At 39.7% G+C, this 16,786-nt stretch overlaps 2 protein-coding genes across 2 annotated transcripts; both read right to left on the bottom strand.

Annotated features, from left to right (window-relative positions):
* Nucleotides 1-2,753: 2,753 nt before the first annotated feature.
* On the bottom strand, nt 2,754-7,511 carry morf4l1 (mortality factor 4 like 1). Its single transcript, XM_073472082.1, has 12 exons — nt 7,399-7,511; nt 6,153-6,199; nt 5,987-6,054; nt 5,806-5,892; nt 5,377-5,454; nt 5,224-5,249; nt 4,935-5,026; nt 4,638-4,739; nt 4,424-4,512; nt 4,135-4,307; nt 3,327-3,411; nt 2,754-3,243 (listed from the first exon to the last, which is right to left on the bottom strand). Exons 1-12 carry the CDS (start codon nt 7,436-7,438, stop codon nt 3,159-3,161), a joined length of 972 nt encoding a protein of 323 aa, XP_073328183.1. The 5' UTR covers nt 7,439-7,511; the 3' UTR covers nt 2,754-3,158.
* Nucleotides 7,512-10,881: 3,370 nt separating this feature from the next.
* On the bottom strand, nt 10,882-16,394 carry LOC141000912 (kinesin-like protein KIF23). The gene is made up of 11 exons (XM_073471799.1): nt 16,331-16,394; nt 14,870-14,895; nt 14,509-14,670; nt 14,233-14,399; nt 13,964-14,137; nt 13,582-13,818; nt 13,014-13,337; nt 12,544-12,777; nt 11,376-11,464; nt 11,156-11,234; nt 10,882-10,956 (listed from the first exon to the last, which is right to left on the bottom strand). Exons 2-11 carry the CDS (start codon nt 14,871-14,873, stop codon nt 10,882-10,884), a joined length of 1,545 nt encoding a protein of 514 aa, XP_073327900.1. The 5' UTR covers nt 14,874-14,895; nt 16,331-16,394.
* Between the last annotated feature and the right edge of the window lie 392 nt (nt 16,395-16,786).

Here is a 16,786-nt window from a genome sequence, read left to right as displayed (position 1 = left end):
TCTGCTAAATCCTGTCAGTGATTATCCCCAAAGAGCAATGAACTGAAGACATTTCTGATCCCTGATCCAAGCTGTTCCTGCAGACCTGTCTGAAGTGTCTTTCAGTTGGCAGACAGACACATGTGGAAGAAAACCTGCTGAAACCATCACTCAGACTCGAACCACCCTCATTAGCAGTAGCTGTATCATGCATATGTCTCTCTCATCTACAGAGTAACGACAGCACTGAGGCTGTATGTCACCAGGGTCACATGAAAGTCCCCCCACACCAGAGGACGGCCTCTTGGTGACCCTGCATCTAACGTAAAGTGTTAATCGCAGCAGCGAATGGAGCCAAGAAAGGAGCAGGCGCTGAGGTGTCTCCCTGAACGGATCTGCAGAGGAGTCCTGTGTGCGTGTCAGTCTTTCTGATGGGCTGTTAAAAGCCATCAGGGTGCTGTGATCTCAGAGCTCACTCCATATGGTCCTGGTTAAGGCTGGGGGAAATTGGATTAAAGAAATTCTTCTTGAAACGCTCTGAATTGTTCTTGCCATAACAACTGCGAGCAGCTGACACCAATGAGACCACAAATCAGCCTGAAACTAATATTCAGCTTCTCTTTTTCATGTCAAGCAAGTCACAACAGAGGAAAAGAAGCCGGCTGGAGGGGATTCTGCTCCACGCATTTTTCACTCAGAGAGGTGAGAGGAGGAAGGGGCTCTGGCCTGCTTTCAATAGACTATTACATTTCTTTCCTCAACATAATACACTGACTGCACCACATGCTTTCCATCATCAGGATGTTGTTCCACCGCTGGCAGCAGGGGACTCGGCTCGGTGAATCCACACCATCGGAGGAGGGAAATCACCTCAGCCAACATGAGAGGAAAGAGCTTACAGGTGTCTGTGTAACCCCAGAGCTTGATCACATCCACCACTTTGCTTGAAATTATTTTTTAAATGGAGTAATAAAAGCTTTGAGGCCGGACGACAGCACAGGCCCGAGAACGTTTCTTTTAAGTGTTTAAATTAAGACCACATGTTCAACTCAAAGTAAGCAAGTCATACGTTATATGTCACTTTTCTGGGAAAGGATAGAAACTTGGCCGCAGTCACTGTACCACAATTTGCTGAAATAAAGCAGACTGCGGTCTGTGTGTGGACGCCACTCAAACATCCCAGGTTAGCCAAACAAACCAGACTGACGTGGGCAGACAGTTTGAGAGGCGTATCGAGTACCTGTTAATCCCAGCAGAGCTTTTATAGAGGCGATGAACAGGAGAAAGGCAGGACAGTAAGAAGAAACAGAGATTTGGAATTATATGTAAATGCATAAGCCTTAAAGCCTCAATCCACCTACACAGCTGTTTTCACTCAAGTTGTGTAGACCTCTTCTTGTACTGTGTGCAATGTTTCCCTGCAGCAGTTTTACAGGAGAGTAAGCCTGCCTCCGTTGACAGTTTAGTACAACAGAAGATAACAGTATAGCAAATTAGAACGAAAAAGCATGGCCGCAAACCTCTCATCTCTGTTCAATCCTGCAGAAGGGTTTTGTCTTGTGGAAGAATTCAACAGTTACAAGGACATTTTAATAGGAAAATGAAGCAAAGAGTGTAAAGAGTAGCACAAAACCCACGGCAGTGCAGACCTGTATCAGAGCTGAGGTGTCGCTGCTCTTAATGTGGCAGGACTCAGCACTTCTGATAACTCGTCAGTCAGGCTCAGGATAGTTTCCTTGAAGAAATGACAGCAGCAGCAGCGTCAGCGAACTACAAATTATGAGCCGCGTTTCTCTCTTTTTGGATATAAAATGTCATAACTTCCATCAGTTTTATCCTGTAAGACATCTGTGTCAAAACTTTTGTTGAGTTATGGCCAAAAATGTTTTGTGAGGTCACCGCTGACCTTTGACCGCCAAATTCTATCAGTCTGTCCTTTAATCCAAGTGGACGTTCATGCTAAATTTAAAGAGATTCCCTCAAGGCGTTCTTGAGATATTGCATTCACAAGAATGGGACGGATGTATGCACATACAGATGCAGAGGCATACAGAAGAACAGTTGTTATATTACACAGCAAAGGCCATGTTCAGTATTTAGTGAACAAGGCAGCTGCTTTAACCATCACAAGTAACTGCACTGATGCAATGAGATGTGTCAAGATCCGTCTGACTCATTCATTCTGCGTTCACTCTCCATCACTTCATTGGAATGACCTCATGTAACTCACAGCAACAACTCAATTTTAATCCCAACAGAAGTCTAATAAGCTCAGGTGTCTTCATGTGCTACAAGTGTTAACATGTAACCAATGAATGTGTCACTAACAGCCATCTCTAAGCACCTTTGGCCAGCTTTCCCATGAAAAAAATTGTTTTTTCACTTATATTTAACATTATTGTGTTAAACCTCTCGCCTTTTCCAAGCTCTCTTCTAAAATTCTAATTAGCATTTATTTAATTTAGCATTTTGAGATTTTATGTATCCAATTTTCAAAAGGTTTAAAGACTGAGTAATTGTTATTCATTGAATTTTAAGCATTTAATTGGATTTTATTGAAATACTGGATTCTAACATTTGTTTATCAAAAGCTAGCATATAATGAGCAGTCTCCTGCTCTCTGAAACATCTATTAAAAGAAAACAGGAGATTTAAGCCAAAAAAACTCTTTTATTCTGTGTTAGCACAACCGACTGCTGTCAGTAACAAGCAATTTCATTCCTCTGGAGATGAATAGAAGGACATCAAATTCTAAAACAAAGACTGACCCACAATTTGAGAATGAAAAGACTTTTATTAGAAAATGATGACAGCCTACAAGACAAATTTAGCCAGCATCTGAACCAAAACGGGAAACAACAAAAATAATCATGATGAAATTCCTTTTCAAAAGATCTTGGTAAACACTGGACAAAAACGAGCATCATAGAAACTAAAAAGTGGTACTCAAAAACATACCAATACAGGAAGAGCGTACTCAGCAGCTTTCCACATGAAAGAAAATGAATTTGTCCTGGGATTAGTGTGACATCTTGTTCTGATTCTTCCTTAATAAATCGACAGATCTCGCACAATCCGTTCTCCAAAAGGCTTTTTTGTGAAATCACATCCTTTTGACTGGTAAGAATGTCGTCTCCAAACTTTACAAAGGCTTCAGATCCTTGAATAAAAAAAAAACCTTAGACTGCCTTGCGGTGGTATTCTGGAGGAGCAACTTCATAGTCACTTGCATTGAAGAGCGACGCAGAGTTCTTTACAAGATACCTGGAACGGAGAAACAATATTGTCATTTGTGCTGCAGGCGGATAAATACGAGCCTTATTAGTAACAGTTTTGTGAATACCCACTTGAGAAAGTCTTGTAAATAACTGAGCAGCAGTGCAAGGCTCTTCTCATCCAGGGGAGTGTACGCAAGCATGGCTCCAATCCTCACTTTGAAAACCAAACAAACACAGAATATTACACACCACATGACCTCCAGCCTCGTCTTTATTTATAATTACTAGAAAACTCCTTCAATATTTCCACTTAACTGATCCAGAGAAAGAAGTCATTCAAGTGTTTATAACAGCACAGAACACAGGTAGCGTAGGTTCAGATGATATTTATCCGTGCAAAAGGAGTTAAAAGTTAAAAGAAACAGGCTTGCTCTTATTTTGAGTGTCTATTCTGGGTAGCTCTACTAGATGCGACTGAGATTTTTTTCATGTACAGAGTGCAGCTTTTGCACATCTTAAGATCGACAGGTGCGTAGGAGACCAAGGTCGACAAAATCAGGAAAAAGACTCCCGCACACTGTCTACTTCACTTGCAATTAAGTTTAATGACAACAACGTTTCGGTACTTAGACCATCATCAGGTTTTCTCTAGATGAAAACAGTCAGGAAAGAGTTAAACATTAAGCACAATTTAGTCTACAAGGTTAAACACTGTCAGAAAAAATATTAACATCTTAACAGTGCAATGTGCAAATTATTTCAACGTGCAATTTAAATTTGTTCATTTATAAAAATAATATCTTTTAACCAACTAGTATGTTAGCATTTCATACCTAATTTTGTTACTTCTACTTTATGACCGTGACCGTACTCCACATCTGTGTTTATAACGCCCACTGCTTTTTTCTAATGTAACGTTGTGCAGGTGTGTTTTTACCAAAGAGTCTGAGTAGGTGAGGAGCGCCGTAGATCTGAGACATAGATGTATCTGGGTGGTTGGCCAGGATGTCCGCGTACTGCGGCCTCTCGAATTTGTAGAGAAGTTGCGTCCCAAGCATGACGTTGAAATATTCCCGTACACCAGCAACCACCTCGTTCACGGCAAACTCTCTGAGCAGAAGAGGAAAAACAAGTTATAGCAAGTCATGTTATTGAATCACCTGCATAATGTACGACAGCTGAGTAAATGTGAAGAGAGAAAATGACAAGTAACAGTGTATCTTTACTTGCTGTCAGAGTTTCCTCTCGATTTCTTGTAGTTTGCATAATCTTCAAGGACTGCATCGACGTTCTTTTTGGCAGGTAGGTGGAAAAGCTGATGGCATAAAATGAAAGGACGCACAAATAATTAACTTTGGAAATGTTATACATACAGGTGACAATCTCAATGGATTAAATGCAGTGAAAGGGTTCATCTTAAATTTTTCAATGGTTACTGACCTGTTTTTGCCTTGTAATTAGGTCCCAGTCATCCACAAGCCACGGTTTCAGCTCCTCTGGGATTTTTACTTTAACCTCCACTCGATTTATGAAGGTTTCCTCCTGAGCAGACAGGAACAGAAAAGAAGCTTTTTATCGTAATGTTTACACATTTAATGTTTCCACTATACAGCTGCAACGACAGAGAATTAAAGTATTTACTTGCTTACTTTCAGTGCAGTTCAGCATGATTTGACATCAGAAACCCCCAACCAGAAATATCAGTACTAAAAGCAGCAGGTAGATTTATGAACTTACGCTTTCAACTGTTGGATCGACACGTGCCCTCTTCTTTCGAGGAGGGTGGGTTGGATCTCCTCCTGAACTCGTCCCTTCTCCTGCACCAGGAGCTGCACAGACAGAAACATATTCAATAAACATTCTAGTCTTGTGACACTGATTATGCTGTTACTTTCTTGATCGTTCACAGCTTCTGTGGAAATGACGATGGAAACACACTTGTGCAAAAACCAGCTAAGTGATAATTTAGAGGATTTATGCATGAAAACAGTGATAATTATGGAAATGAAAAACATGATATACTCACTCTTTTGTTTGTTCTTTTTGGTTTTCCTACAACAGAAAAAAATACAGGTATTAAAATTAAAAAAAGAAAGTCATTAACAGGTGTAACACCTCTAGAGCAGTTTGGCACACCACAGCAGGAACCACAGCAAAATAAGAAATTACTTGCACTCACACATCATTTTTCTGCGGTGCAGGAGGTATCTTCTTATTCGGCGCAGCACCCCTCATTCTTCCTTCTACATAATGGTCTCTGAATTAAGAAAAGAAAACACGATCAATTACATAAGAACATATTATTCATAAAGTCAGTCAGTTTTCAGGAGCTTTCAGGACACAGACTGCGCTTGGTTTACATCTCTAAATATGTTATGTTTCGGTAGAGTTGTTAATGCATGTAGACATAAGGCACTGTGTCATTTTTTTAATTCGTCGTATTTCTGTTCTATTCTCCACCATATTCACCACGTAGAACACCATTAGAACATCATTTGTCTGGATTGCTCTTGCGATGGACCTTGCTCATCAGAAAAGTCATTATTGTGTAATTTGTAAACATTAAAGTTCATAAAAACTATGATTGAAAAAGAGAGAATGAACTTACTGATTGGCCCTCTGAAGCTCTTTCTGTTTCTGCAGATTACTGTCCACATACTTAAGCACTCTGCTTTCAGGAACCCATTCGTCCCAGCTGGGAGATAAAACACCAAGACAGAAATCAAGCACTTGGAAAATCTTCACTGAACAACTCTTAAATATTTGATTTGTCTGAACCAAAAACTTACTTCTTATTCCACCCGCTGTAATGAATAAAATATTTGATTTGTTTGTCCTTGATGTTTATCTTAACACACTGCAAACAGAGACATAAAGCATTGTCAAAAACCTCTTATATTAGAGACACAGAGGAGGATCACATGATCAGAGTACGGGCTAACTAATGCAGCCTACCTTAGCTTCGTAGAGCAATGGCCCATGAAAACACAGCACTCTTTCACCTGAACAGAGTGTTGGTTAATTAAAGTCAGCAAAGGGCAGTCCAAGTAAAACAAAATTAAAGTGTAAAGACAACTGAACTACTTGCACACACACATGCTAAAGGTTCATGACAGGGCTTTTAATAGACTTAAAAATGGTTACACCTTATTTAACACCTAATTAACGTCTCAAACTTCTTTCTTTCTAAGTTTATCAATTAGTTTTAGACACACATGGAGACCTCAAACTATCAATTCAACTGTTGAATATTTTACTAAATCTAATAATCTAATATTTTAAACTCAGAGATATTCACATTACAATTATGTAAAACGGAGAAAAAGCAGAAAATCCTCACATTGACAAAAACATTTTATACACTAAACCACACGGATGCTGATAATCAAGCTCATTGTTGATTCATTTTATTTTAAATGGTCAATACACAATCAATTAAGCGACTAACAATTTCTGTCATAATAAAGAAATGTACTCCATGATCTGGTTTGGAGAACTAGCAGTGCATTAAGTTAATTTAAATTTTACTTAAGAGACTTTGAATTACTAAATATTTAGATAATAACTTGATACTGACTTTCCACTTTTGTCTTTTTCTTAAGGAATTAATTAACTCAATGATTAACCAATAAATAAGTAAATGATATACATGCTAATTGATTCATGAAATACTGTACACACATTTTTTTTTTTTTAATGAGAAAAGTTGACAGGCCACACCAACAAAGACCACTCACGTAGTCAAAATGCATAATGCACTTGGTGAATCATTGAAAGAGCTGCAGAAATGCCTGATAGATGACAACAGCAGTTAGCCACACAGCTAGGACTCGGCTAACTGTGAGAACAGAGAGATGGGCGGTGAAATCAATAAGGAGCTAACACTGAATGAAGCTAATGCTTTCAGTTAGCTTGTGACAAAAACAACAGGGCTGAAAATTCAAAGCATTTGCGTCGCCACATGCTACTGCTGACGCTACAGTCTGCCGTAAAGAAAAATGCTTGATATTTAAATAACGTAGCGCATAAAAATGACCGAGACCTGTTTTGTGCCACAACAATGAAAGCTAACGATGCTAGCCGTTCGGCGGCTGCAGTGTTGTTTCGGTCATAAGCTAGCTGACATTTTGGACCTCTCCGGCGACTCCAGCACTGCCTGACAACACGGATCTACCAGAAATGAAAACAGACAACTTGTTACCTTCTTGAAATTTAGGTTTCGGGTCCTGTTTCGGCGCCATTCACGGATTAAACTATCAAAATATGGGAAAAATCGCTAGCTCCCATTCCAGTCTGAAACGGCGCCGCTCTCTAAAAACGTCATAATCGACGGGATGACGCATTAATACCGCGACCAAAGACAGCGCCCGTTTCTGAATGAATTAAATGAACCCCTGTGCGGTGGAGCACGAACTTAGTTTAGAAATACGAAGGTCCTGATTTCCCAAGCAACATACGTCTAGAAATTTACCAGCAAGCAGAAAATGGGTAAAATGTAATGAATTTTCCTACATCATGATCTAAATGTTGTTTCAAAACGTCCACTCATCGCTAGAAATATTTAATTCCCAAAAACAAAAATATGGAAACTCATAGGGCACTTTATTAAAATGATTGTGTAAGTTTAAAAGTGAAAACGTATTTCCACAATAGATTTATACCTTTCCACTTATGTATCTGTAAAATCTGAAATTTAGTCATTTATTTTGCATTATTATTTCACATACTTGTACTTTGTCACCCAAATGATAAAAAGAGGCTAGCTGATGAGCTGTCAGCGGGTAAAATAACATATTATGAAAGTAAGATGTACTTTTAATTGCATACAGTTAATTGCCAGGTATGATTGAGGACAGTGCTATTTTAACCACTGAATTATGAATGGTCTTCATCAGCATCATGGATTGGTGAGAATTATTTCATCCTGCCTGTGTCAAAAGGCAGCTTAAGCCTTCTTTACCAGAGCCATTCAAGCAAAAATGTCTATAAAACATTACAATTAGGCTACAAGGTACATTTTTTGTCATTTTTTTAAATCACAAAGGTTTAAAAAAAATAAATGTTTGAGTCCTGCTCCATCTATTTTGGAAATAGTAAAGTGTTGATGATGAATTGAGGAGTCTCACGGCCTGGGGAATGAAGCTGCTCTTAAGTCTTCACCAATGTCACTGATAGATGGGTCACCATGATGTTCTGGGCGGTTTTAATCAATTTAAGAGCCTTCCTGTCCTGGACCGTACTATTCCCGTTTGTGATGTTTCCAGTCAGTATACTTCATATTGCTCCTATGCAAAAGTTGACCAGCATCTTGCTCTGGAATTTAGCCAAGGAAGTAGAGCCTTTTCTGTACTTTTTTTAACCAGGGTTGGGATGTGTGATGACCAAGATAGGTTCTCAGTGATGGTAAAGCCAAGGAACCAGTAGCTGTTCACCTTCTCCATGTCAGCTCCACTGATGTAGACAGAGGTGTGTGTCTTTGCCTCCTTTTTTTTCCTCCTAAAATCAACAATCAGCTCCTTGGTTTTGCTGATGTTGAGCAAAACCAAGGAGTTGATTAGCTGGCTCTTTTAAAATCTGAGATGGTCTGATGGATGTAGAACATCAGAATTCCCTGACCTGGTTTTATGCTTATTGCGGACCTTTGAGTGCAGTTCTCATTTATTTTCTTCAAGTGTCTCTTTGAACCTTGTAATGTTGATCAGGGGTGCAACAGGAGTTTCATAATAACTTCATTATAATGCTCACGCCACTTGGTTGTGGAGGGCTTGCAGTGAGGAGCTGGGGATAATAGTGTGGTGCAGCACATCAAACAGAGCCTAGTCAAAAAGCAAAGCACTCGATATCTCATAGGAGTGAATTTAATGGCCACTGGTTGCTCTTGGCTCTTGACCCTCTCCAAGAGACTCCATGTTAGTCACTCTCCAGTGCTTTCCAATTGAAACCCAGCCAGACCGCTGGTAGATGAGATTTCAACTGTCCACTCGAAGCCTGGATGACTGTACCAATGGCTTCAGCTGGTCATTAGACTGGTGATGCTCAGCTGACAAGAGAGGGCAAAACTGGACACTGACATTTGATAAAGATTTGCTGCAGTTTTCAAGCTTAATTGGTCCTTGCGGCAGCAAAGCTGTCCAAATTTATCAGATGACACTTAAAATCTGTGCTTGTCTTCACTGATACATTCATAAAGTCAGTATTTCTTGTCATTGACATGCTTACAGAACAGCGCAGCATGAGGGATGACTTCATAGCTGTATTAATACCTCAAGTACTCCTGCAGTGCAGCTGAATCCGTGTTTAAGATTTATAATGAACTGTGGTCCTGTGCTGCCATCTAGTGTTCACAAATCATCCTGGTGCCAGTTGCTTGCAGCGTTATGTAGCGTACTAACATGTTTGCATTGTATTCCTCAGTGTATATAAACACAACAAACTGATGCTGCAAAGGAATTTTATTCCTGAGTGAATAGTGAAGGCAGGAGAGCAGAACAGAGATTATTAGTGAAAGAAGCTCAAATGCTATTGGAAGTGCAATATCATTCATTAATAAACAGACAGAAACAGTATGCATTGAACAAAAAAATAATATTGTGGCAGCAATTCACAATGTCTTCTCATGCGCCAAGTAACAAATGTGCACTCAGACTCTTTTCAGCAGCAGAGCCACAGGAACTAAATATTTGTCAACATCTTTGACTGAATCAAACAACACTTGTTTTATATTGGTTCAAATACAAAATAACATTGTTTACAAAGTAGCTTTGCTGACCCATGTATAAACACTTTTGCACATATAAACATGGAAAATGTTGAAATATTAGCACTAGAGCTAACAAAAAAAAAAAGTTCAAACTATTGCACAACAGCAAAGTGAGGAAAGAGGGAAGTGATCACTGGAGCAGCTGGCGGCTGCTTTTAGCGTTTCCTGCGTCTGTAAAAAGGGAAGAGAGATAAAAAAAAAATACTGTGTGCTAGATCAAGGAGGCTCTGCACAATGTGAAGCTAAAAAACTGAGGTTCTTTAAAGACATTTATTGTATATTGAGACATTTTTATCTCTCACAGACACAGATAGATACTGACAAGTCAGTTGAATGACTCCTTTTGAATTGTATCATTACATTTTTCTCTCTGGTACGAGCCCTGCTGAAAAATGCAACATACAGTACCAAAATACGATTTGTCTTTTAAGAACGCTGTTTTCAGGATGCATAGCAATGAGGTCATGTATCTATTTGTGGCTATGTAAGATCAATAACTGTAGTATGACGATTGTGAAACCAAAAAACTTTGTTTAAGTTATGTTTATACTCCTAGGTTACATGCAAGCCTACAGCGAACAGATTCAGGTGCTTGCTAACAGTACTTTTGCTGAGGAAGTCAAAATTATCAACCTTCCCCCGTAATGTTGTTATTTTTCGGGGAATCTGACCCGTTGGCAGACGTTAAGAATAACTACACAGAAATAGCTAATCTTCTCACTGATGGTCTTGTTTGCTTATATAGGTCATATACTGTATAGGCATCAGTTTTAAAGTGCGACGTTTCATACCCAGTTAAATGCTCTTTGTAGTACATTTAATTTATTTTTATTTTCCCTTAATGTGTGCTGAGGTGAGGCAGGGGAGGAAGTGTTGGGCGTCTAAATGTGTAGTTTATACTGTTGGTATATAAAAGATGATGGCTTACTTAGTGATCCTTTGATGCTCATAGCCAGGACCCATGTTTGATCCAGCCCTCATCTCTACAGCCACAGAGCACTGCGAACATAAGACAAATTGGGACCCGAATCTATACTGAACTGTTGGTAATTTTACATTAATCTGAATGATGATGCCATTATAAAATGTTCTAACTACAAGAACCACCTAACTTCCATTTACGTGTAAAGTCAGAGTCCAACAGAGAGACATATGCACATGCAGTTTATTGGAGACTCATCAGATAATATCATCCTACCCTCGACTCCACATCAGTGCGGTCTTCTTCTGCTCGATCTCCATTAGCAGGTTTGCCTTCTAAAGATTTTCTTTTGCGGCTTCAGACACAAAAGTAAAGTGACAATAAACATGTTAAATCATTACTATGAACAACCATCTATCTATCTATCTATCTATCTATCTATCTATCTATATACATATATATATATATATATATTAAAACTGGCTGTAGCTGCTACCTTGGGCCTGTTGTGAACTCCTGTTTTAGTGTCTCAATGTCGGTGAACTGGACAGCCTGTCCTCCTCCTCTGGTCTTAATCACGTCACCCTGAAAGATTAAGAGCAAGTATGAGTGAATAGCCGTCTTTAACTAGCTCATCCAAAGGCAAAATTCTATAATCATTAGGTGTTACTCAATTAAAATACAGTTGAAGTATTTTTTGCTTCTTTTTTTACAAATAAAATGCAGTTGGACTGTCTTTTGTTGAAAGGCCCCATCGCCAGCCTCCAGTCCTGCAGGCCTTTCACCGCTCTCCAGCCACTGTTTCTTCAGCCACTGCAATTCAGCTGCCAGACTCTGGTCCTGATCTCCAGCCATGTCGCTAACCTCCAGAGGGGATCCACCTTCGCTACTAGCCTCCTATGTGGCGCTCTTCAGCCCTGCCCCCTGCTCGCCCTCCAGAACTGCTCCATTGTCTTGCCTCACCAGCATGTACTTAGTTCAGTTTTTGTATTTTGAATTTCCTTAGTTCTCGGGTTAGCTGAAGCCTGCTACCTGAAACTTTTGTTGCCTGCCAATTTTTTATTATTGAAGCTCCAACTTTATTCTTTTACAAACCCCAATGTCTCTAACCACCTTTTTTTTAAAAAAAAAAAACATTCTTGCAAGATGTAACATACAAGGACAGACAGAAAAGTCATTAAATGCTTGAAATACCTGTTCAGAGATGACAACATTACCTAATTTGATCACCTGCCTGGGAGGTAGATATTTACAATCTCAAATATCCTGTTTTCTCAAGACACATCTCTATTGATCTCATGCTTCCCTTTAATCCATTGACCGAAGGATCAGTCTCAGTCTTCTATGACTTGATATCAAGTCTGAAAAGTGCCAAAGCAGCTTAGAAGAAGCTCCACTCCTTCTCATATGGGGTACCATTCTCCAGCAGGTGCACTTTTTGTGTATGTGTGCTCATTACACGTGAAATTAAAATAGCCTACAGAGCCCACATTCTCTGAAGAGATATGTTCTGAAATGTATCCCAAATGAATGATAAATTTAAGGGTGCCAATGCGTCACTGGTCCACATGAACAAACTGGTGGTGACCTTTCAAATCATTCTGATAATCAGACAAGCATTTGCTTTTAGATAGATATCAAATATCCTGTTGCAGATTGGTTACCTTGATAAGTTTGGTCTGTATCTCGCCATCAGAGGCAACTTCCTGGTGTGTTAACACATATCTGTCACACTTTGACAGGGCCTTCTCACTGGGTTCAGACACCTTGATGGCACGTGGGATGATGGGCTGCAAAACAGTACCCAAGTCTATACTGGTCAAGGGCGTATGGTCCACCCACTTCTCCCCAGCAGTAGAGCGGGTGTGGAGGTGCAGTGGCCGCACTGGGGTAATCGTCTACAGAGCAGGGAGGCAATTACAAAAGAAGGAAAAAAAACATATGCACATAAAACTGGGGCAAAGGATTACATCAAATTCTGACAAAGATATCTGTCATGAAATTGGCTGCAGATCTCTTAAATTGTAGGAACCCCAATTTGGGGAAAAAGTGTCCAACATTAACCTGATTAGTGGAGCAAAACCAAATAATAACAATAATCATTAATGCATAATCAGAGGTACTGATTACTGACCCTGTAGCTTCTCTCAATTAGGTTTAAATCTAATGGAGGGGAGTTGGACTTCTCTTCCTCTCTAGTCAAACACATGGCTCTCCTCCTGGCCTGGCTGGCTGAGGAGCCTGCTGGGGACTGGGTTCTCGTTGGCGTACAAGGGGAGTGGTGACCCTGCCTGCTGTCCTGGGCTGACCGCTGCTCCCATGCAGAGATGCAGTCCGTCACAGACAAAGGGCTACTGGTGCAGGGGGTGGGGCAGGCGGGCCTTGGGTTCATTTCAACCTCCTCAGCTCTGGTGGGACTGACTGGTACTGGTGTGACATGGGGAGAATCAACAGGGCACTGGGGAGCAAATTGGAGAGACTTCACTATTACATACATGCGTGATTAGATACAGTTAGTACAAAGTAATTAAATAATAATTAAATGTTATTTTGACACAATACATCTCAGGACATGTTATGAGCAGAAGGAAATTGTGATGGGTACATCAAATGATTAAATTGAAATTTAATAATATTAAGTCACAGACACATTGTCAGGAATTAGGCAGGTGCTTTAAATGTGTATTGTTAACACAACATACAGGAAAAGGTGAAGGTGAGGGTGAGGTCAAAGGTGAAGGCGAGGGTGAGGGAGCAGGTGTGGGCGAGGGCAATCTCTTTGCAGGGAGGCATTGCTTTGGCTGCATCTGACACGGTGGAGGATCAGGATGACCTGGAATCCTGTCTTCTGTCACGATGGCCTTGAGCAGCTTCAGTTTCTCATCTTTCAACCAGAGCTTGTTTTGCATCTCCAGCTGCATCGCATTAACACGTCTGTCCTGCAGAGTAGGAGGCACAAGGCTTAAGTGCAACACCACTGACTATAATTGATCATTGGGAAAGCTGAAGCATTAAAAACAAATAATCCTGTAGTACAAAGAAGGCGACTTCATTCCAAATCTTTATTATAAGGGTGTAACTCACACATTCTTTCTCACACTTGAGCTTGGTGCCTGTGACCACACTGTGCATGTGCTGCTCCATACGTCTATTGTTAGACACTTCCCTCTGTAGCCTCTGCTCTTTGGTTTCCAGCTCCTGTTCCAGTGAACGCTTATCATCCTCATAGATTTTAGTCATTTTCTGCAGGATGTCAATCTAGAATAGAACAGTGTGGGACATTTAAGAAGCTGAAATATACATCTACAAACCAGCAATCTCTAAGGGGGGGGGCAAATGATTTTGTCCATTACTTTGTATTCTTGCATTTTGGTTCCATTCTTCAAGCGTTTGATCTCCGACTTGTTGCTTTGGATGATTTTGTCCTTCTCTACCAGTTTTCCATGTTGCTCATGAATCAAATTGTCTTTTGAAATAAGGTTGCTGTCCAGTTCCTGAAGCATGGAGTTCATCACGTCGACTGAAATAAAATGCAGGACAAGAACATGTGACATAAGACAAGAAATCGTACTTTTCAAGTAACTGTGAAAGCTGAGAGGTGAGGATTGAGCTGGAATGCGAGCAGTCACCTGCTTGGCTGTAGTCGTCAAACATCATCTGTCTGATCCTGTGTCTGTGCTGCAGAGCTTCGACCAACGTGGGCAGGGTGACGTCATCGTGAGGGTCAGTTAGCTCACTGGAGGGTAGAGGTGGGAGGTTGTGCAGCAGGCCGTCTATAACAGAGGGCTCGTCTAAGGAAAGCAAACAGAATTAACTACTAAAAACTCTTTTCTGTGTTTACAATTGTACAAAATATTCCACATAAGAGGCATGCACAAATATATTATTAGCCCACATGTTAAAATTACTTAAAACCTGTTGAATGATAATTTGGATGGTTCATGCATATAAAACAGCAAATTATGTAAGTACGAAACATAACATACTTACTCATTTGTACGGTCTTTTAGTTTTTCCTACATAAGAAAGAAAAAACAGGTGCTAAAAATGTCACTAACAGGTTTAACACCTCTTAAACAGTTTGGCAGGAGACACCACAGCAGATAACAGGTGGAATAAGTAACGAGTGGCACTCACAGATTTTTCTGCAGTGCAGGAGGTATGTTATTTGGTGCAGCGCCGTTAATTTTTCCTTCTACATAACTATCTCTGAATTAAGAAAACAAGTTCAACTACTTGAGAAAACATTGCTCGTATTAAAGAGCTGTTAATGCATCCAGACATAATGCACTGCTCTATGTGAAAAGCTCTCTCTTGGTCATAGGAAAAGTTTTTATAGTAGCATTTGTATACACTAAAGTTAGTATAAACTGACTTAAGGCTTATGACAGAGTTAACAATTAGCCTATTGAACCTAAAATTTTAATTTTGAACGTCTCACTGAGAACAATAATTGCATCAAAGTCAGATTTAGCAGCAGACTTGACTTTGCGTATGAAAGGTAGGGCTGAACCTACCTTTACTATCAATTCATCTGTTGTATATTTTACTAAATCTAATCATTCAGTCTTTAAAACAAAAAGATATTAATTTTACAATTATGTAAAACAGAGTAAAAAAGGAGCAAATCCTCGAAGCCAGCTAAATTTACGTAGATACTGATAATCAAGATCATTGTAATTTCATTTTATCTCGATCCACAATCAATTACATGACTGATCATTTTTGGGTTTGAGATCTTGCAGTACATTGCATTTCATTTATTTACACAAGTTTCGATTGACAAAGTCATAATTACTAAATTATTTAGTTATTATTTAGTTGATACTGATGGCTGTTAACTTTCTTTTGTCACAATTATTGAACTTGGTGATCAATCAAAATATAAATGATATACAATCCAACTAATTCCTGAAATGCTGTTAGCTACTCAAAATTGGTTTCTTTTTCACTTGAAAAAGTTGTCTGGCCACTTCAACAAAGACCACTGTAATGCTCTAAATACCTAACGCACTTGGCACATCTTTGAGGGAGCTGCAGAAAAACCTGATATGATATCACAAAAGCAGTTAGCCACGCAGCTAACTCACCTGGTCAACTGTAAGACCAGAGAGGTGGCGGTTAAATCCACAGGAGGCTAAAACTGCACGAATCTAGTGCTTTATATTAAGTTAGCTGGTGACAACATGGCTGAAAATTCAAACCATGGAAGTTGTCATGAGCCATAACCACTGACGTTACACTATTAAGGCTGAGAGCGCTAGCTGTTGTGACAGTGTTGTTGTTTCACTAGTAAAGCTAGCTAGCTAACATTTCGGACCTTTCCTGCAGCTGCAGCACTCACCTGCACCAGAGCATTAAAATCAGGTGTAAAACTTCCTGTTGATGGTTTTTCCCAGCTTAAACTTAACTCAAACGAGAACACTGGTTTTGAAAATCATCCTTATTTACCTCATGTGTTGAAAGTCTGGATGTTTAATCGGCGGCGTCCCAGCAAACACCAGGAACGACCCGCGGCGCGAACGTTGCCTAGCAACCACCGCCTGAGTTTCTTGGGCTAAAAAGGTGATATTAAAATCTGGCATTGAAAAAAGATGAACTGGAAAAGGAAACATTGGCATTGAAACACTTGTATTGGAGTATTGGCACTGGAATAAAAGCGTCACTTAAGAATGTAGGTATTTTTGAGTTTCATGTGCTTTTTTCTTCATGTTTTCAATTACAGTTCCCCTCCTTATTCTTCAAAAGTCATAAAAGTGTTGTTATCTTGCTGAACAAAACATGTGTGTATCATAATTGTGTATCAATTCATAAATCCCATTGTCTTTTTGTTGAGAGAACCAGTGCCTTGCTAATTTCAAGGTTAGCCTACAAAAACACGTCATCCCTGCAGGACTCTATTGCCTC

This window comes from Pagrus major, chromosome 8 (assembly GCF_040436345.1).
Source record: "Pagrus major chromosome 8, Pma_NU_1.0".
Classification (NCBI taxonomy): Eukaryota; Metazoa; Chordata; class Actinopteri; order Spariformes; family Sparidae; genus Pagrus; species Pagrus major.
Note: the sequence above shows the minus strand (reverse complement) of the source record. Positions and strands in the feature narration are given on the sequence as shown.

Bases quoted from the DNA above. Each gene is read 5' to 3' on its own strand.
- morf4l1 (XM_073472082.1), bottom strand. From the start codon at position 7,438: ATGGCGCCGAAACAGGACCCGAAACCTAAATTTCAAGAAG. The intron at 6,200-7,398 runs GTAACAAGTTGT...CACTCTGTTCAG, and splicing joins GAAACCTAAATTTCAAGAAG to GTGAAAGAGTGCTGTGTTTT. The intron at 5,455-5,805 runs GTAAGTTCATTC...TTCTTAATTCAG, and splicing joins GAGCTTCAGAGGGCCAATCA to AGACCATTATGTAGAAGGAA.
- LOC141000912 (XM_073471799.1), bottom strand. The intron at 14,138-14,232 runs GTAATGGACAAA...GTTCTATTCTAG, and splicing joins CCAAAATGCAAGAATACAAA to ATTGACATCCTGCAGAAAAT. The intron at 10,957-11,155 runs GTAGGATGATAT...TTATGTTCGCAG, and splicing joins GCACTGATGTGGAGTCGAGG to TGCTCTGTGGCTGTAGAGAT.